Source organism: Neomonachus schauinslandi, chromosome 8 (genome assembly GCF_002201575.2).
Source record: "Neomonachus schauinslandi chromosome 8, ASM220157v2, whole genome shotgun sequence".
NCBI classification, from domain to species: domain Eukaryota; kingdom Metazoa; phylum Chordata; class Mammalia; order Carnivora; family Phocidae; genus Neomonachus; species Neomonachus schauinslandi.
In genome coordinates this window covers 38132133-38152762 of record NC_058410.1, presented here as the reverse complement: position 1 = coordinate 38152762, position 20630 = coordinate 38132133, and the positions used below count along the sequence as shown (strand labels likewise).

The 20630-nt window shown below is 40.4% G+C and overlaps 1 protein-coding gene across 5 annotated transcripts in view; it reads left to right on the top strand.

Annotated features, from left to right (window-relative positions):
- The window catches only part of TPD52L1 (TPD52 like 1), a 92795-nt gene extending 76184 nt beyond the window's left edge, over positions 1-16611 (top strand). For 2 of the 5 annotated variants that reach the window (XM_021693246.1, XM_021693247.1), the window contains exons 4-7: positions 3104-3205; positions 7962-8000; positions 11215-11275; positions 15960-16611. In XM_021693246.1, coding sequence (XP_021548921.1) covers positions 3104-3205; positions 7962-8000; positions 11215-11275; positions 15960-16088 — 331 coding nt within the window. In that variant the 3' untranslated portion in view covers positions 16089-16611. Of the gene's footprint in view, positions 1-3103; positions 3206-6317; positions 6333-7961; positions 8001-11214; positions 11276-15959 lie in introns of all 5 variants that reach the window. The other 3 variants (XM_044917340.1, XM_021693248.1, XM_021693249.1) reach the window with 3 other exon arrangements.
- Positions 16612-20630: the final 4019 nt, after the last annotated feature.

Here is a 20630-nt window from a genome sequence, read left to right as displayed (position 1 = left end):
AAAAAAAAAGGTTCAGCCCTGGACCAGATTCCAGCCTTGTTGGGACCCACAGGCTCCTACACAAAGCTACTGTTCGCTGGAATCACTTTGGAGACCCCCAAGACAAATTGCCCTTGCCTCGAGGGCAGGCTTCCTTGGTCCTCCTCCAGAGTCCAGAGCCGCACACTGCAAAGTCCTGACTCTCTTCCATCGCTGAAGTCTGGCAGTCAGCCTGGACTCTATTTCCTTCCTCTGGCCTCCTGTGGCTCTTGCTCTGGGGTATCCAGGCCCCGGGGACACGGGGATGATGAACGGGATGCAGGCCCTGCCCTCAGGAAGTATAGGCAGGTCACAGAGGCAGACTGGAAAACCGTAATTGCAACAGAGTGAAAATGTGTTTGGAAAGAGCTGTGCAAAGTGCATCACAGGAACACAGAGGAAAGGCACATAACACAGACTTCTGGGAGCATCTGCTCCCATCTTTCTGCCTCCCAGTGCACAAATGACAGCAAGCTGAGGGTCCCGTAACATTTTGACGTTTATTTCAGGAGAATGTAGTTGTCTCCTGTTTCATCAAGGATGTAACTCAGCAATGGTGTAACTTTATATTTAGCTTGAGAGACATCATCTAAAATGCTAAATTACCATTTCCATTTAAATTACAAGGTTGTCAAGTCAATCAGAAGGTTGGTGTTTACATTATTTTTCATTATTACAATATTATTGAATGTAATTTTAGGAGTTTTAGGAGTACAGACTGTGTACTGAATTCCATGGCACAATAAAGGGAATAAGATGTAAATGCAATGACATCCTTCAGGATTTTCAGTGGCCTGACAGGAGGGTCTTTTTTCAACATGTGGGTGCCTTGCCTCTAGATAGGGATGTGTATGACTTCATTCAGTTTTAAGATCGAGCCCAGTTAGAATGCAGTGTAAGCTTACAGGGTCTGTGCGGTACACAGCTCCGGAGGGACCCTTGGCTTACACTGTGATGTGAGTAGTGCTTCTTACAGCTTTTAAGTGCTCTGAGCCCCATGGCCTATTTCTCATGGGATCCCCGGTTACTTTGTTCTGGGAAACCATTTCTTCTCATATCACCCTCTCTCATTGCCCCCTTCCCCCTAAATCTCTTTCCCTCAATTACTGGTCTCTATGTAATGTATGTAGGATGCCTAGTAATCGTTTTTAAGAAATGTGGTCGTTAGTCTAGGGAGGAGAGGTGTAAAAATATGGGGAAAGAGGTACATCTTAGAAGTCTTAAGATGCAGTATTACTACTTTTCTCCACAAATACTTGCACTATAGACAGCTGACCTCACTCACCTTCAAATGTCTGTCATCTCCAAGGCAAGGAGACGTTCTGCAGGAAGGCAGGCGCACTCGTCCTAGCCCTGTCTCTGTCTTTAAAAGGTCACACAGTTCTCCGGGCCTCAGTCCCATCATTTGTAGTCTGAAGAAATTGGACTCTAGTGCCTTTCAGATTTAACGTTATGTAATTCTCATAAATAAAGAGTAAACAGTCCTAAAAATCTCTCTTCAACTCTCCTTTGAGCTCTCCAGATGGTTGATTTTAAACTTTAACATTTCACATAGGTATAGAGTTGCATTTTTCACGGTGAGGACTTAATGTCACTAATACTCCACTAAAGTAGTCCGATGCCCGTGTATACCCACCACATATTGTTCTAGAGGAGTGCTTTTGAAACATAACGTAGCTAGCTAGCACTTATTGCTTACTAGATGTACTTCTCCCTGGCTAGCTGTTTTGAAATTAAGCCATCGAATGCAGAACGTGATATACCCACACCTGTTCAAAAGTCACCTCATCTCAAAATTCGAAGCATTCTCAAATATATAAAGTTAAACTACAGGGAACAGCTCACAAGAAACAGTTACAAGCAAAAATTAAATATTTGCTGTAATTGCAAGAAATTCCTGTAGAAATGCAGGAGCAACGCAAGAAGGAATTCTCTAATTAGTCGCCGGTCCCAGCCTCACACAAAGGTCATGGATGTTGCAGGGTCTTTCTTTACTTTTCCCTTGAGCCCCCTTTCAGGCCGTACAGAATCAGTGCTGGGTGGATGCTCAGTGTACTTTCTTCTCTCGCTTTTCCTTGTTCCCTTTTCTACCCATGTGTCTGCCCCGCCTCCAGAGCCCAGCTCTGTTCTGCCGACATCCACTTGGCCAAGGCCCCAGGGATCTCTGGCCCTGATCGACAGCAAAAGGTGGCTTTCACAGTCTTACTAAGGGTGCAGGCTTTGCTCTTTTTAATTTTTCAAAGTGGGGCATTTACAAAACAACAAAACCCTTTTTTTTCCCCCCAAATATGGGATCGTGTGGCAGAGCAGCTGGAACAGAGGTTTTAAGGCAGGATGGGGCCTAGTATGTCCGTGGACTGGCAAGGAGGTCCTGGGGGCTGGAGCCGGGGGAGCAAGTGGGAAGAGGAGGGTGAGAGGGCCAGCTCATGTAAGATCATCCTGAGGCCTGTTGTGTGGGCTTTGACTTTTACTCCGAGTCCTCAAGGAGTCAGTCTGGTGGGAACATAGGCCAATGAACAGACAATTGCCGAATTATCTTCCTAAAACTGTTTTGGAAAAAGGTCACTATATTATCTTAAGATCATGTGCCCTTCTATTTCCAGCCATAAATATTAGAAAAATAAGCGAAATACTAGTTTGCCCTTTTCTTGTTAATTTTACCCCTGAACGTAAAAGCTGAATCTTCATATTGAATATGCATTTTCTAGGTCCTGTGTTACCTCTGATGGCTAATTGTTTCCTTGCAAGTGTCTCTTCATAGAGTTAAAACACACACTTCTTTAAGAATGACTGTACTCTGAGAGCACATCTGCTGCTTGTGATTACACATCTGACCTGCACGTTACGCTTGCATATGAGTATTTTTCCTGAATTCAGATGTAACGTTCTGACTTTCCCACCGATGAGTGGCAGTCAACCCATCATCCCCAGACAATGAATAGAATCACGAACTTCTGTGGATCATCTTCTTCCTAAAGCTGTTTAGAAAAGGAATTTTCAAAGTAAGGAGGGAGAAGGATGGCGAATGTTCTATGGGCGGTCATGACGTATAAACTGTGTTTCTGTTGTTCTGTTTTACTCCTAGCTACAAGAAAACACACGAAACCCTGAGTCACGCAGGGCAGAAGGCAACTGCAGCGTTCAGCAACGTTGGGACGGCCATCAGCAAGAAGTTTGGAGACATGAGGTACTGTGGGAGAGATCCATGGGGACGCTGCTAAGCCTTTGGCCTTCTGAGGGAAGGGGAGCTTTCTCTATTGGCTGGTCTTCCTAACATATTCTTTTTTAATTGCATTAACATGTTACTCAGCTGATGATGATTGGTGACTGAAATCGACTTTTATAATGAAGAGTTTTCTGCCTGCTGATTTGCTTAGTGAGCTGGCCCCAAACATGCCCTTTCCACTAGGACATGACCTAATAAAAATGGGAGATCCGGGTCTCCTTTAATTACTGGTAACAAGGGGGGGGGGGGATTTCAAAAGAATGCAGCATATCCTGAATTTTATTCACTAAAATTTAAACAGTAAGTTAAATATGCATTCAGTGGAATATACTCTGATAAACTATTCTAAGTTACATTTTTGTATACATCCATCTAGGATCTTTTTCTATGCTAAAAACATACATATTTATTCTTTTATTCCAAAAAGGTACCGTGGTATGTAGTCCTTGCACATTTGGGTTATTTGCAGTATTTCATTATTATATAAAGTTAGGGTGAACATAAAGATTTTGAACTGAGAACCAATTGTCCTCACTATAGGCACCAGAAAAAACAGTGCAGTTTTTACCATTTTTATTTTTTACATTATGTTTTAGTAAGTTACCTATCTATAGAGTTGTTACTATCATTTTTTTTTTTGCTTGTTTAAATACCTTTCATAGTTTATTTTGAATTTGGTGATATATTTGGGAGACTTTTCTTTATATCAATTTTATTTTTCTCTCTAGAAATCAAATTCATTTTTTAAAAAGTTTTAAAGTATACATTTTAAATGTCTTCCTTTTAAAAAAACTGCATATAATTTCACTGGATTCTTAAACTATTTCTTTACTACCCTACAACTTCGATACCTAGAGGCAAATATTTATATTGTTGTGTTTAGGTTATTTTTGGCTTCATACATTTCTGGATTGTGCCCCTGCATTATCTTCACAAGTTGGCATTCATGAGGCTAGAGTTACATGTGCATGAATCTGAATTACATTGTTTTATCTTCGTATTTATTGATAATGCGATAATGAAAAGCAACTGAAATTTTTCAGAGGCTGCATGTGATGAATAGGTAAACCTTCTGGATTATTAATTAACCCTGATTTTATTACATTTTATTATTACATTTTATTACAAATAAAATTTGTTGTCATGTCAATGGCATTAAAAATGTTTATCTAAACTAATTAAATAATTAAATAATTTCTCAAAACAGAAAATACACTCTTACCTGCTATATCCAAGGAAATATATTTTGCCATATTTATAAAATTTGTCCTCCATATTCTTAGTTGAAACCTTCCACTGGAACACTAGAACCACCCCATGATACTAAAGTGTTACTTCTCCAAATTTAGGAGACTTTACAAACACCGCTGAATCCTATTTAAAGTACATATTCCAGATTCCACCTCTCCGAGATCATGCCTCAGTGGGTCTTGGGTGGAGTCTAGGAATCTGCATTTGTAACAAGCTGTTAAGTGGCTCAACATCAGGTGGTTAGGTTATGAGGAGGCCACATGTAACTTAGCTCACCTGTATACAGGTGTTCTCATTTACGAAATGGGGATAAGAGAAGAGAGCCTGCCATTTATTAAGCACTCAATAAATGCTAGTTTTTATCCTAAGTGACCATCTCAGTTAAAAGGTGACCCCACATAATGGAAATGAGGGAGTATACATTAACAGGAGTGCACTGTGGTATTCCATAAAGGTTTTGTTCGTTTTCATAAGTGGAAGAAAATGAAGACCCTTTCACTTACGCAGTATGTTAACATATTCACGTTCATACACTAATTGGCTATAACATCGAGGTTGTGTTGACTTCTTTTTCTCTGTTTCAGTGTGGCTTTGTTTTAGGGTAATGAATGATCTATTTTCCAGAAGTTTCAAACTTTTCATTAATTGTTTCTCTATATAGAGGATACAATACTTTCATTATAAACTGTGGCTAAAAATACTGGAAAGTATGTCACTGGAGACTCAAATATGGTCCTGTAAAATGTTGTAGAGTTTGCAAAATTCAAACCTATATTTTTCTCAAACTAAAACATCTAACATATATAACTGAGGATCAGTCCCTGCGAAAGCAACGAGTTTTACAAAAAATTTTCAGTTTTAAATTATGCTAGAACAAGTAACGTATGTGAAAGTCACATTTGAAAATTACTTACATTCTGTATAATAAAGATTTTTAAATGAGAAAGTTTTTATTTTTCATTTAAATTGATTTGCCAATTTATAAAATGCTAAATTTAAAAATTATATCACATTTTACTTTGAACTCTTTTTTAATATAAAGTATCATTTTATCCTATATTCCTGTTATTTATACTATAAAATTCTTCTGTGCATTCTGGGAAAAAATTTTTGAACTTGTTCAAAAAGATTTCCAGCAAAGCTCAGATACCTCTCAGTTTTTTTTTTTTTTAAATTATTACAAGTTAATACTTACAGATTTTAAAAACTTAGAACTTGGGCCTTTTAATAAGTTAATGAAAAGCATTCTGTGAGGATTTAAATTGATGTGTTTTATAAAAACAAGTCATATTTTTCAGGCCAAGATTCTCATTTTATCCTGATTGCCGTTGACTGAGTCCCCATAGCCCCATTAGGGAACTAACCCCCTCTCTTTCTCTACCTGTAAAATAACATTGTTCACAGCTACCTAACTAAAATGCTTCCTGCAAAGGTAAAACAAGGACACATTTATGAAAGTACTCTGAAGCAATGCAAGCTCTTGGAATCGTTTTTATAATAATACCGGCATCTTCTTGGAACTTCTCAGTCATTTGTTCAAACCTCGTGTGAACAGGTGGAGATGAGGCTCTTTGGAGGAAGCATAGAACTTTTATTCGAGTCCAACCATCTCTCTATAGTCATGAGAACAGTAGTTAGAAGTACAACTTAAAAGAGGTTGATATAGTAATTGTTAAGACACATTAAAAAGTATACTCCCAAAGAGTAATGAATGGAGTCGTGTCATCTTTGCTTTGGGGCTCTTGAGAGGGGGGACAAGGGCACTGCGGTGCTGATATGCTAACTCTGGTCCTGCTCTCTCTTTTGCTTCCCCGGGCTGCAGGTCTCACTCCATTGGGTAAGCGCTGCCTCTAGGGCCCTACCGGCCCCCTTGCTGCTCCCTTCCTTCCCAGAGTCCACTGCTCCCTTCACAGCATGGGTGCGCCTCAGCCAAAACACGGGGTCTCCTTTCCTGAGAGTGTTCGTGACTAGGGGTTTACAGAATGTAGGGCTTCTGACGTGATTGAATTTATTTAAGCATCTAGTTGTCTCATTTTGGAATCATTTATACCAGTTTCACTTGCTGAGCAATCTCTTAGGAATCCCTTCCTACATTCTCAATCCTTCCCGCATTGGCAGAGGTCCTCAGTATTGAAAGAAGAAAAAAAGAAAAGCAGAAATTGAGAGTTGTATGTTTTTATGAGACGTGTAAAAAGTAAAATTGAGAAACAGAAAATTGTTGTGTTTTTCTGAACATCTTGTAACTGTTTCTTGTGTGGATGGTTCACCTTCAACTTTCTGTATCTTCTGAAGTTGAAGAGGGGAAAGGTTTCCAGAAGCTCATACGTTTGGAAGTGTGCAACTGTCCAATTAAACCCTCCTTCAGGAGGAATCTTATGATATATTTTTTGGGGGGTGGATTTTTTTTCCTAAGAAAACTGCCTGTATTTAAAGAGATGAATAGATTGATAATGCTGATGAATTTCTTTTACTAGTTCCTTTTTTAATGTAATTTCTGGGGAAATATTTGCCTATATTTTCTAAGTGGAGTTTCTAAGTAAGACCATAAGTACTCCCTGAATTTTTTTGTCCTTTTCTTTCTGAGTTCTAGTAAAGTGCTGCCCATACTGATGACCTCAGTGGATATTGTCGGGGAAGGGTGAGGAGTTTGATCCCTTACTGTTAGCTTCTTGGGAGGAGACGCAGGGATGGTGTTGGAAAGTGTAATGGGGGAGCACTATCCCAGGAACAGAGACCCCATACATAGGGCTTCCTCCCTCATCCTAGCCTGATTTCTGAGTGGAACTCACAAAGGAGTAACAGGTGATCCATCAGAGGGAAGATGAGCCAGCTACCATAGGATCAATAGAGTGAGAAGGCTGAAACTCTTAGAATTCTCAGAAATGTTGATGTATTTGTACCAGATATCCTAGAATGGATGCAGAGGTCCCTGCTCCCATGTTGGACTGTGTGGATTGTATTTGCCTGATATGTGTTTCCTTGAATGTCTTATGTGAACCACATATATTCCTCTGGAGAGTTTCTCTACAACGGAACAATTAGCTTTCACCTGCCTTTGTACCTTCCTAGGTACAGCCCTTCTTTGGAGGAAGCATAGAACTTTCTTCCTGAAAGAAGAAAGAAGGGAAGGGAGTGGGAGTTGAACCTGGGGAGGATGTCCACGGGCTCCTGGGAGCACCTGGAGAAACCAGACATTCTCCTCAGATTTCCTGGCATACCAGAAACCCACAGGACATAAAATAACACCCAACTTGGACAGCGTACTCTTCCCTTATACCCTTGAAAGCTGACCGTGGCCCATCCTACCCAACGAAAACAAACGTCATCTTGGTGGGGTGGGCAAGGAATACTTAAGACAGTTGAAATTGCTGTTTTAGAACTGTGAATAGGGAGCTTCTCATGTACTTACGTTGTGCTATCTTCTTTTTTCTTTTTTTTTTTCTTTTAATCTGCTTTTGCCCTGAAGCTACTCCATTCGCCATTCCATAAGTATGCCTGCTATGAGGTAATGTGTGTAAATTACTTTATATACTATCAATGCAGAATGTGTATGTATGAAGTATTACTTTGATAGTTACTTTGCAGGGATTTTCCCCTCCTCTTAATATGAAAAGCAGTGACCTTCCTTACTCTCTTTCCTGACAGCCTTCAGGAGAAAAGGCGGACAGTTCTGTTGAAGTAGGGTATAATGGGCTTCGGCTTCTGACCAAACACACTGGCTTAAGTCCAGTGTCTCCTGATTTGTGTGACCTGAGACAAGTTACTTACCTAGCTCGATGTCCATTCTCTTACCTGTTGTGTGACATAAAGTAACCTGTGTGAAGCACTTTCTTAGCGTAGGGCCTGGAGCCACCATGCCTGCAAAGGCAGAAATACGTGCCTTATTTCAGTAGAACTAAACGCAAGCCTGGGAGAAAGGTTAAATGAAGGGAATAACAGGCTGAGAGGACTGCAGTTGTAGAAAGGATATCACCAGGATTTTTTAACGTAGATGTTAAGGTGAGGTGTCTGTTAAGCAATGAAAATTACTAGCTGGATGAAAACTTCTGAGAAAGACATCCCCCACTGGGGGTTTGTGTAGCTTAGTGAGGCAGTCAGATAAAAGCACACTAATAGTAACAGGGTATCGAAGAATGAATGTCAGATTGCGGGGGGTGGGGGTGCGTCAGGAGACGCAGATTGTAGCCCGACTCTGCCAAGAATGAACTTTGCAGCCTTGGGAAAGTCACCTCAGTGATATCAGTTTCATCATATTTAAAATAAGAGGCTAAAACCAGATTTACTGCTCTTCCCACTGCTCTTGCCCTGGGCTTCCGTGGTGGGGGACGCGTAGGGGGGCCATCAAGCCTCCAAGACCCTTCTCCACTTCAGTCTGAACTGTGCCTTTTCTGCCTGCTTTATAGTATGTGTTGTGCTGTGATATGTTAGAGAGGGGATTCGGTTGCTCTAAATAGTTTGAGACCACTGCAGCCAAATTTTTCCAGGGTCATTGGTAGTTGTATGCGATCTGATTAAATCTGAGTAAACAGTTTCTCCCTGTTCTCCAGCACACATTCTAGTGTAATTGAATTAGAGGAATGTCTGTTTTATTATCCTGATGATGTTTCTTCCACACTGAGGTTATTTGGCAATTTAGCCACAGTATTTGATTTCCCTAATTTGGTGGTAAATAGGGAGCATAGATTCAAGATTGCTTAGTCCATCTTTGAATGACTTGCACCCCCTAGCATAAAAACACTCCAATTGAGTAGTGCAAACCGCAGCACTGAGCTTCTTTATTTGTAAGCTTTTTTTTAATTAACTATTTGCTTAAAGATTCTATTTACTTATTTATTTGTCAGAGAGAGAGAGAGCACAAGCAAGGGGAGCGGCAGGCAGAGGGAGAAGCAGGCTCCCCGCTGAGCAAGGAGCCCCATGCAGGGCTCCATCCCAGGACCTGGGATCACAACCCAAACCGAAGGCAGACACTTAACAAACTGAGCCACCCAGGCATCCCTGTTTGTCAGCTTTTAAGTGTCCAAAGAAGGGCTTGCAAAAAATGAACACGGTTTTGCTTTGTGAATCCATCTAGTGGCTTATGGGTCAAATGTAGCCCTCATGATCTTGACTGAAACTAACTTTAAAAAAAAATTTTTACTCATCTAACATATACCCATGAACCATGAGGCTGAACTGTCCGGCCACTGTGGGCTTGTGTAACTGATGGATGATAGGCCGGCGTGTGAGAGCAGGCTTGCCCTCATAAAACCCTCAGTGGCAGCAAGGTGTCAATAAATATATACCGTTGAGTCGTTCAGGTGCAAATTCACTAATATTTCATCATGAAACAGCAATATTATGGAGGATTACTCATAGGAATTTGACTCATGCTTGCGTTGTTTACAAGATGTGATGTCACAAGTGAGCTCTCTGAACTCACCATTGTTAATCCCTACAGCGTAGATGCAGATACATTTCTGACCATCTGGAGTGTCAGAGTCTCTGGAGGTGATCTCTAACAAAGCCAAACTCAGTCCAAAACATATTATGTACGTTAGTTTCCTCTTGATCGTATTAGAGCTATGCTTCATTCCACACCATACAAAGAAGCCCATCTATTATAGCCATTCTCCCTTATAAAATTCCTCTAGGCCATTCCTCCTATTTCATTTCGCCTGCACTCAAGAGAGAATAACAGGTGGCTTATCAAATATAGTAACATTCAGTTGAATTATTTGACCTGAAAATGATGGCAGTCATTGTTGCTGAATGCTGACATGGATACAAGATTTAAGGTACATTTTTAGTACCTTCTTGGTTCCTGTTTCTTTAGTTGGACCTGGGGATATCCTTTTTAATGGTAATGATGTCATGAAATCATGTCATGTGGCCAAATCCAGTCTAGGAAACCAAAAAGCACCAAATGAAGCGCCTAATGCTTAAAGTAACAAGATGATGTATAGAAAGTATTTAACACAATGAATGAGTCACAAATAAATTGTTAATAGACTGCAAAGATTTTTGTTTGGTAAGAGAACAAAAGTATATCCTCTGTAGGAGGAAAAATAACATGTGCTCATAACGCCATTTTGATCAAGCATTAGGCAAGTAATAGGTATATTTCAACTTAAAATAATGAAAGCATTGACTCTCAGAAACACTACTTCATGGAAATTGACAAAATGATTACTTTTTAAGGCATGGAAAAGAAAAATTTATGAACTTCTTTTTTCCCCCTTGAGTTATTTCTGTCTTGTCTCACATTTACTGAAATAAAGAACTTTACAATTCCAAGTGGGAAAACTCTAACATGACGTTCTTCAGATAGACTTTCCATTGCTTACCAAAAACAAAAAACCAAAAACCCAAGCAAAACAAAAAAAAACGAGTCCGGAAAAGGAGTGCTGTGATAGTTAATTAGCAAATGACGAATTAAGCTATCACTCCTTCGAATTCTTGGAAATGATTTCCAGGGCATCTTGGAATTATTACAGTGGTGTTATTAACAAATGCTGTCCTGTTTGTTATATGACTATTTTACTTAGAAAATTTCCATGTCAGGTTATGGTTTGTAGATCTAACCTGGCAGAAATGAAAACATACTTGAAGGCATGCTTGTCGAACCGACAGCTGGCTCTGGTGCAGAGATGATGTTTACAATTAAGAGCAGAAAGCCAGGCAGCTCGGTTGCTAAGACAGCTGGGTCTTTGGAGCTGACCTCTCTTTTTTTGTTATTTTAGGAATTCTCCTACTTTCAAATCATTTGAGGAGAGGGTTGAGACAACTGTCACAAGCCTTAAGGTACAGATGAAGTGAATTTTGTGTCATGGGGTCCCGTGAATCAGGACAGCTTAGTCATTGTGGTGGTTAATTCTGAAGGCGGGACTGCCAGCATTCGGTGCAGCCAGGAAGAAAGCCTTGCACAGAGTCTGTCTTTTTCTTCACATATAAATCTGTCAGTAAAACCAGTATCGGAGAGTGTTGCTGGATCCTCACAGAGTTGTTTCCACAAACCATTTGAGGGTGATGACTTGTAAACATGAACTGGGATTTTTGTTCACATCTTTGCAGGTTAGAACTCTAGTGCTGTCCCCTCAAAAACTGGTATGTGAGAGAGGATTGCGGGTAGGATCGAGGGTATGTGAATTCTGAATTTAGAGGTTAAGTGGAAGGTCTCCAACAGCTCATAGCCCCTCTGGTTTGCACATGGGCTAGCAAAAACGAACTTGGCCCCCTGCGTTACACCGCCTCCCCTCTCCCGTCAGCTACCCAGACTTGTTTACTCCATTCCCAGACCGAGCACAGCACAGCATGATGATCATGGAGGGAAAATCAAACTGAGTCACAACGAGCATTCTTTTGTAATAACGCATTTGATCCCCAGCTTTAAACTGAAAATATGCCTGTGTCATGGGAGGTGTTAAAAAAAATTTCATTGACTTTATCATTTGAGTGTAGATGAATTCATCTACAGAGGAAGAAAGCACAAATAAAATCAGTGTAGTCTCAAAATGAGACTTTCAAAACAGGAAAAATCATTGAAACAACTAAGATTATGTTTTTAAAGATACCAGCTAAACAGTGATTTAAATAGTCTTGATATTCTTATCGCTATTTAGTAGACAGTCCATTTCTGTATTTCCCTATCTGGGAAAATGAAGAATGCAGGGGATCTTTAAGCAGATCAAAGCAGGCGTGTGCACATGCTGATCATCCAGCTGCTTCTGAATCCTCTGCCACCATGTGCTGCCTGATCCGTCTGTGAGACTGTAAGGTATTCCTCACTAGAGCTCCTGCATGCTCTGATTGTGACTTGGAGAGTCTTTCCTCTTAGGGGAGGCTCTTCCACAGTCTCCTGCTTCTGCTTTATTGGGCCTGGGATTAGATGTTTAAGGCCCAAGAATGAGATTATTACTCAGCATTTCCCAGGCCTTGCTTTCACTTACCAGCACTTTGTAGTTGTGCAATTCCATGACCCTGCTTGTCAACATCATTGCTTATTGAGTATCTGGGGACCCGTAGGAGCCATTGAATTGCCCCCATGTGTAGGGAAAGCTTTGATAAGGAGGGACGTGCAGTGCCTGGAACATTTCTCTTGCTAGAATATCAGGTTTCAAAACTAAGGGTTCAGAAAATCCTAGGAGTTAATTTCTCAGCATTTGGTTCCCAGCCTTCGATAGTGGAAGGAGGATGGATTCTGTTGCTTGTTAGACCAGTTCTGACATAGGAGGAGTTGTACTTTTTAGGTTTTCTTTAGAAGAAGGAGATACGAAGAAGCAAAAGAAGAATAAACAACAACCTATTTCCCTTTGCTTTTAGGAAGCTCTGGTAAGCTCACAGCTCACATATGATTTAAGTGTTTGATCCACAGTCTGAGCTTCTCACTTCTCTCACTTTACTGGGATGAAAGGTGTAGAGCCTGCCTCCTCCTTCAGACGTGCACAAAACTAACTCAGCCGGCCAGATCCTAGCCTGTGTCAAGACTTCCTGAAAGTGGGTTCCGTGTCTGCATGATTGTCCCCGGGGTTTAACAAGACTCACATCCCACCCACCTCCCCTATGTCACAGCCGATGTCTACTTCCTCTTTTTCTGCCCACCCAGGCAGTGGAGAATAAATAGCTAATAATTGTGCTTTGTGTAAAACTCCCCACTCACTCAGTCATTGCAAGTTCCTCATTCTTTTTTTTTTTCCTCCAGACTAAATAATAGATGTTTAACCCTTCTTTATGTAGTTTATTTGCCGCATAGTTCTGTGTTCTAAATTTTCTCCAAAATTTCTATAACGTTCTTCAATTATGGATCCTGGGGCTGTTTCCGGCTGACTCACAAATCAGTAAGGATGAATCAGTAAGGAAATGCCTCGCAGGTCTCTGCTATGGTTCTCCTCACACATACTGCTTTAAGCTTGATTTTTAAAACATCGCTCAAACGGAATCCTGTTCATATTTGTGTTATATGAGAAATAATGTTCTGCTGGGAAAGGAGGTCCGTTCTTACCATCTGTCACACACCATGTGGCATTTATACTGATTGTTCTTCCTTTATACCCAGTTCTGTAACAGCTTGGTTTTCCATGTCATCACCATTATATAAAATTTAGTCCTGTTTGCCTAGATCCTTGGAATACATCACTCTCTCACCTGATGACATCTCAGCTGGTTTCACCTATAAACTCGATGAATGCACTTTCTATTTCCTCTAAAACAAACAAGCAAGCACAGCTCCGATGAAACCATATTTGTTATGTTCCACCATGTTCCACCAGGGAATCATGAACAACTACATCCCTTCCAACCATTCTGATCATTTAACCTTCCAATCATTCTTCGAACCATGTCAAGCAGACCATATTTTTAGTGCACCTCTTTTTGATGAATACTTTGCATGGCTTTATTTAAAACCTTAAGAAAAAGACAAGATATAGTTACTACTTCTTTGTATCTTCTCAACCAGCCATATTATTATGAGAGATTACACGGCCCAACTCAATAATTCAAATAGAATTTTATGCAAACAACAATTATAGTTTTGGGGATAAAGTGACAAATGCTTGGATGAGCCATTATGAAGGAAAGGGTCCAGGAGAGTTTTATTGTTCACATCTTTGCTGATGCAACTCCTCACCTAAATAATCGCTGTGTAGAGTCATTCAACCCACGTGGTTAGGAAACCCCTTTATTCCACTCAACCGTCTTGGTTAAAAACCCCTTCATTGCACTCCCTTTTTTTGACAAATTGCTTTATTTTAAAACGATTCCCACCTTTATTTTTCTATTTTGATTTGAGAAAAATCAAGAACTAGGAGACGAGAAAGCAACAAAGCCCAAAAGAAAACATCAGTAATTGGTATTCACTTGATTCAAAACTGTGTGTGACTTCTGTTGCAAAACAGAATGCAGATACAATAAAGAGGAGAATGGGAACTCTTAATATTAAGAGTAGATTACATTGAATTAATCTTGTTTCTCTCCAGAAAGAAATAAACATAGTGAAAAATCACATAGTTGGAAGCAACCCCTGCTTCTTCCCAGTGCTGAGATGACACAGAGTCAGGGAGGAATCAGTGCTCAGTGCTAGAGGTCTGCAAATTAAGGCCTGTGGGCTAAATCCAGCTGGTTGCCTATTTTTTGAATGGCCTGTAAGCTAAGAATGGTTTTTATATTTTTTAATGGTTGAAAAAAATCAAAGGAAGAATGCTATTTTGTGACGTGTTAAAATTAAATTACATGAAATCCACATTTCAGTGTCCATACACAGTCTTCTGTAAACACAGCCATGCTCATTCACTTATGTGTTGTTTTTGGCTGCTTTGTACAATGGTTGATTTGAGTATTTGTGACAGTGACTATGTGATTCCTAAGCTTAAAATATGTGTTATCGGTCACTTTCCAGAATGAGTTTCCTGACCCCAAGCAGAGTGGAAAATTTGACTTAGGAATTGAATCTAAAGAGGCAGAGAAGGATTTTAGTGACAGCTGGAGAAAAGTGTATGCTTGTTTTGGAATGTTAGACTGGTTTTAAAACCTGGTTACCTTTTGTAAAGGGCAGACCAGGCAGTGAGTGGATACATGTCGCAGTGTGGCTTACGTTCCTCTGAGTGATCACTTTGGTGGCAGTGAGGAGTAGACAGCATTTTGGGAATAGCAACATTTTCTATTCTGTACCTTTCTTTTCCTCAACGTGTTTTCCCATACTGTTAGTGGTTAAAGGAAAACCAGTGCGACAATTAATAAGACTTGCATTAAACATTAAATATTCTTCTGAAGGACTTTTTAATACAGAATTTTTCAAAACATTTTACCCATATTTCTTAATATATTTCTTATTAATTGATTTCTTCCTGATTTTGTTCTTATTACCAATAACAAGTACACAAAAAGGGAGCCTCCTAAAGCATCATAACTTTGCATTTCAAGGGATAGCCCTCCTTGAGGGGCAACTGCCTAGAAAGATGTGAAGTGGGCAGTGCTTAAGATCTGAGTCCTGTCTGCCTCTCAGAACAGAGACCAGAAAGCATGTTCAATGGAGCTGCTCAGCCTTTTCAAAAGCCATTTGTCAGGGATCCAGGTAGCCTTTCTTAAGTCCCAGTAGGAAGCCTAAATTGGAGTCACTTAAAGATGTTTATACACTTTTTAAGTTGAGGGAATTTATCTAAAATCCAGTTCTGTTTCAATTACATCTGTTCTCAGGGTGATGTGTAGACAAATCCACAGATCTGGATATGCTCCTGAAGGGGTTGAGATTTTTAGATGTCAGAAGGCATAAAGAGAGCATTGCTAAAATTGTACAGAATTGAAGTTTTGGATCCTCTCCCAGATCCCAAGTATGAATGGCATTCTAGCACTCTGCTAAAGGAAACTAACTTCTCTACACCCTTTACGTTCCCTTTCAAGAAAAAAACTATTTTTGAACTCGAGTAGTCCGTTTTTACACAAACATTGCAGACCTGATGAACTAACTACGTTTGCATCTCTGACCTTTCAGACGAAAGTAGGCGGGGCGAACCACGGCGGAGGCAGCTTCGAAGAGGTGCTCAGCTCCACGGCGCACGCCAGCGCGCAGAGCTCGGGGGGCGGGCCCCGGCGGGCCGAGGAGGAGGAGCTGCAGTGCTAGGGCAGCCCCCTGCAGCCGCCCCGAGCCCCGGCCCCGCCCAGCCGACCAAAATCGCGCTGGGAAAAACCCAGGCCTTGACCTTGTTCTTCAAACGGCCTCTCCGCAGAGTTTAATAAAATGATTTCCATTTTATATTTGTGTTAATGATGGACCACGTGACCATCACATTCAGTATTCGTAGACTGTCATAATTTAAAATGTCCCCACTTGAGCAGGTACAAAATTGATCATAACCCTTGTCTTTGTGTAATTCAGCTTATTGTAGCTATTAATGATCCAAACACGTAGCTATTAATGATCGGCTTTGGTTTTCCCTTGGACTCCTTTATGATGTGCATGTCTTTGAAGGCTGAGAGTGGTGAACACCCCCTTCCAGGTCGGTCAGGTGGGCGGGATAGAGTATTTTCTGACCTTCTCCAGCAACAGGATGGGTTCACTGCAAATTTCATCAAACTGCTTGCGATCGCCCTCACTTGCATCAATTATGTATGTTTGTTTAAGCAATTAAAATAATTGGTTTTAATGAAGACTTTGAATTCTTAATTTCTTTACGTCTTCAGGGCAGGTAATGACTTTAAAAGATGGTAGCTATGAATCTGCAGATGCTATTTTTTTTTTTTTTAAGATTTTATTAGAGAGCAGGAGCAGGGGGGAGAGGCAGAAGGAGAGGGAGAAACAGACTCCCCGCTGAACAGGGAGCCCGAAGCCAAACGGGGCTCCCGCCACTCTGCGATGCTATTTTAAATCAACGTCTACTGCTAATTTGGTGAACGTAAGAGGATGTGTAAGTAATTATAACCTCAGCGACCCTACCAATTCTAAAATTCTCTCTATTCCACATAGAGTAGCAAACTCAGGTAAGGGAGACCTGAAAGGGGGTGGCCAGAAAATGGGAGAAACAGTTCTGCTTCCCCTTCCATTTTGCAAATTGCTCACATGAATGAAAAAAGCATCATATTAATACAATCAGGTTTCTGCAGGAATTTTTACCTTCCACATCATATGCTTCTCTTTTCTTCTAAATGGGACCTATACATTTGTTACTAGGTAGCACACACACATCCTATAGATGCAGTTTTTAAGTGAACACAGAATTGACCTATTAACTTAAAAAAGCACCGTTTAATATATATATTATTCATGCAATATATATTATGTTATTTATTCATTGTTTAATTTACTTAGAAATATATATATTTCTTTTTATTTTTTGATGTAGTGTTCCATGATTCATTGTTTGCGTGTAACACCCAGTGCTCCATTCAGTACGTGCCCTCCTTAATACCCATCACCAGGCTAACCCAACCCCCCACCCCCCTCCCCTCTAGAGCCCTGTTTGTTTCTCAGAGTCCACAGTCTCTCATGGTTTGTCTCCCCCTCCGATTTCCCCCCCTTCATTTTGGGAAATATAGATATTTCTACATAAAATATATGTATTTTATATATTATACACACATATGTATACATATATATATACATATATGGCGTAGTGAAATAAAGCCAGTCTGAAAAATTTTATTCAAATTAATGGAGCAGGACAATCCACACATCTAACTGAAAATCAAGCTAGTTCAAAGCCACATAATCTCTGAGGCTTGCAGTCTTAGCAGAGATAGGTATGGGGCTATAATCTTGAACCAGCGTGGACAATGAAGCCCTGCCAGTAGGATCATTGGCATTCTCTCTAACTTAACCTTCCAGCATGTTGGTTGAAGCCAAACCCTGTCCAGCTGGCTTGTAATTTGCTCACCCACCGCTGCATGTGGCTGTCAATCTCTGTGCTCAATTTGCAGTTGCCTGGTGTGTTTGAAATGGTCACCTTTTATAAACTCACTTCTTGACCGCATTCTTTTTGACTGCACTCAGCAAACTGCACCGTATTAGAAAAAGCAGAGTTATGGTGCTATACACAAATATCTTCATTCACCAACCGATTTCTGCACAGGTAAGTCTCAGCCTTACGTATGACCTGAAAACATAGTATTAACAGTGACTAGAAAAACAATCAAGATAATTAGTGTTCATGTCTCAAAGCTTCAAATACATTTTAGCCTCTTATTTTAAACCATTCTTCAAAACTTTGAATTTCATCAGTTTTATAAAAACTATATTCATGTCAGCTCTATTAATTGAAAGGTTTTTATGATTATTATTCACTCTGATCTGGGAGTGAGATAAGGGACCATGACATGAGTAGGCTTTCATTTCGTCAAACGATATGTGAAGAAGTCACATTACTGGGGCGCCTGGGTGGCTCAGTCGTTAAGCGTCTGCCTTTGGCTCAGGTCATGATCCCAGGGTTCTGGGATGGAGCCCCGCGTCGGACTCCCTGCTCCGCGGGAAGCCTGCTTCTCCCTCTTCCCACTCCCCCTGCTTGTGTTCCCTCTCTCGCTGTGTCTCTCTCCATCAAATAAATAAATCTCTAAAAAAAAAAGTCATATTACTCCAGTCGTTGGTAGGTGGGTAGTCAGCATAGACGTTTCATTTCCTCACAGCCTAATCACTCAAGAGGTGCCTGTTTCTCCCTTACTTTGTGCCTGTGCAAGCTCCTCCTGACTTAATTTTACCCTGGGTTTCCTTATTATGTCCAGCGGGGCTCAGTTCACACGCAGTAGTACTGTCTCCACAAGTGCTAAAAGGTATTTGCACGCCATGGGCTTAACCATTCACTAAAAAAATCAAAATGACTTCAGGTCAACACCATGTATACAAAATTAATATCACAACCCCGATAACCTCGAATTCCAATGTGAATTGTGATTACAAAATAAACTGGCTTTTTTAAAGTAAGCAGTTCTGTAATGTAACCATTTGCTACTTTTTAAATACCATTGCTTGATGGAAAATACTCATAGATTTATGCTACAACTTTATCTTACAACTCACATCTCATGAAAACTATGACTGTTGGTAAGTCATGTCAGCAAAGCAACCTGCCTCTTACTCTGAATTACACATTTTCTTACAAAGCTGTTCTTGAACCGTAGACAACAAAATAAACTACATGCTTTATTACAGAACGTCTTGACAAACCATGCCATTCACAGTGGTCAACGCGAAGAAAACCCCGGAAGTCTAACCTGCGGCTCTGTCACTATTCATTGTTCCAGAGTTACCTGTCGGGGCCTGAAAGCTGTTGCACTTCACTGCAAAATTGTGCATAAGGTGGTTGTGAACTTGAACCACAACACCCCCTCTCACTTAGTATCAAATTGGAGGGTGGGCAGGTGCAGGAAAGGGCAATGGCCCTAGGGTGAAAAAGTGATTTCAACATGAAATGTAAAAAAATGACTTCAAACCTGGTGTTCAGATATAATTTCAAACTATAATATTTGGCAACATCTTATGGTTGCTTGGTAATCTCTAAGAATGGTAAAATTCTTTACACGTCTACCTGACTTTTAGTTCATACCATAGAGTATGTATCAAGGCAATTCAAAAATAAGATACTCATAAGTCTCCCACAGGAATCATCCCAACCCCACTTTGAATATGAAGACTGGCAAACTACTTAAATAAAACTGCTGGGCACAGAGGATGCTTTTCCACCTGGCACTTCATCAGTCATTTATCACAGTGATAATGTGCCACCAGACTGAGATGAACAGGTTGGACCTTCTGTTAGAATTGACATTTTTCGAATAGAAGGGCATTGAGACTTACGTAACAGCTGGTGAAATGCCAGTCCACAAGGCAGAAACAAGGAACTTAAAAAAAAAAAAGAAACCCCACCCCCCACCCCACCCCAGTCAGCTCCCCCACCTGAGATGTGTCCCCTCCAACTACCCCTGCAGCCCTGCCTTTCCACCCCCCCTTTTGAGTGGGGTAGTCTCTCTTCTTCATCGCAAGGAGGTAGTGCATTCTTTTTTGTTGAGTTCAACCCAATAATAATGTTTTGCACCACATCATAATTATAGGGTTTGTTATTCAGAAGATCAATTCCAGGCAAGTAGCAGGTATCTTCCAGGAGAAAACAAAAAATTTTTAAATGATCATGCTCGAATATTTGTAGACTTGGCTGGTGAATTCGATAGCTTTTTCTTTTGATTCTTTTTCTATTGATCTTCACTGTGTTATTAAATAGGATTTATAGCACCATTACATTTTCTTTCCCTTCTTAAACCTATTACCCCAGTGAGGAAGATTTAGAACTAAGTGTGAACTTGGTAGGTAGATGGAAAACTGAGACGATGACCAGTAGGTGACCAGCAGTATTAAGTCTGACCCAGTAGAGGCTCCCTAGTCTATGAATTTATGAAAATTACAGCAGGCAAAACATCCCAAGTAAAGCTTCAGGGCCACAGAAAATCTGGTTAGAAATATTTGAATTTTTATCTGCAATTATTTTATGGGTGTATGTTCATGCCAGGAGAAAAAAAAATCCAAAATCCTGATAAGATGCAACAGTTATGTTGAAGCCAAGCAGCATTGCTCTTTTCAGTGCAGAGGAGCTATATGTACACGTGTGTTGCTTCTGAAGAGATCATGCACTTTGCTTCTGGCAGATTGGGTATCCATGGATACTGCAAAGAGTTTCCAAAG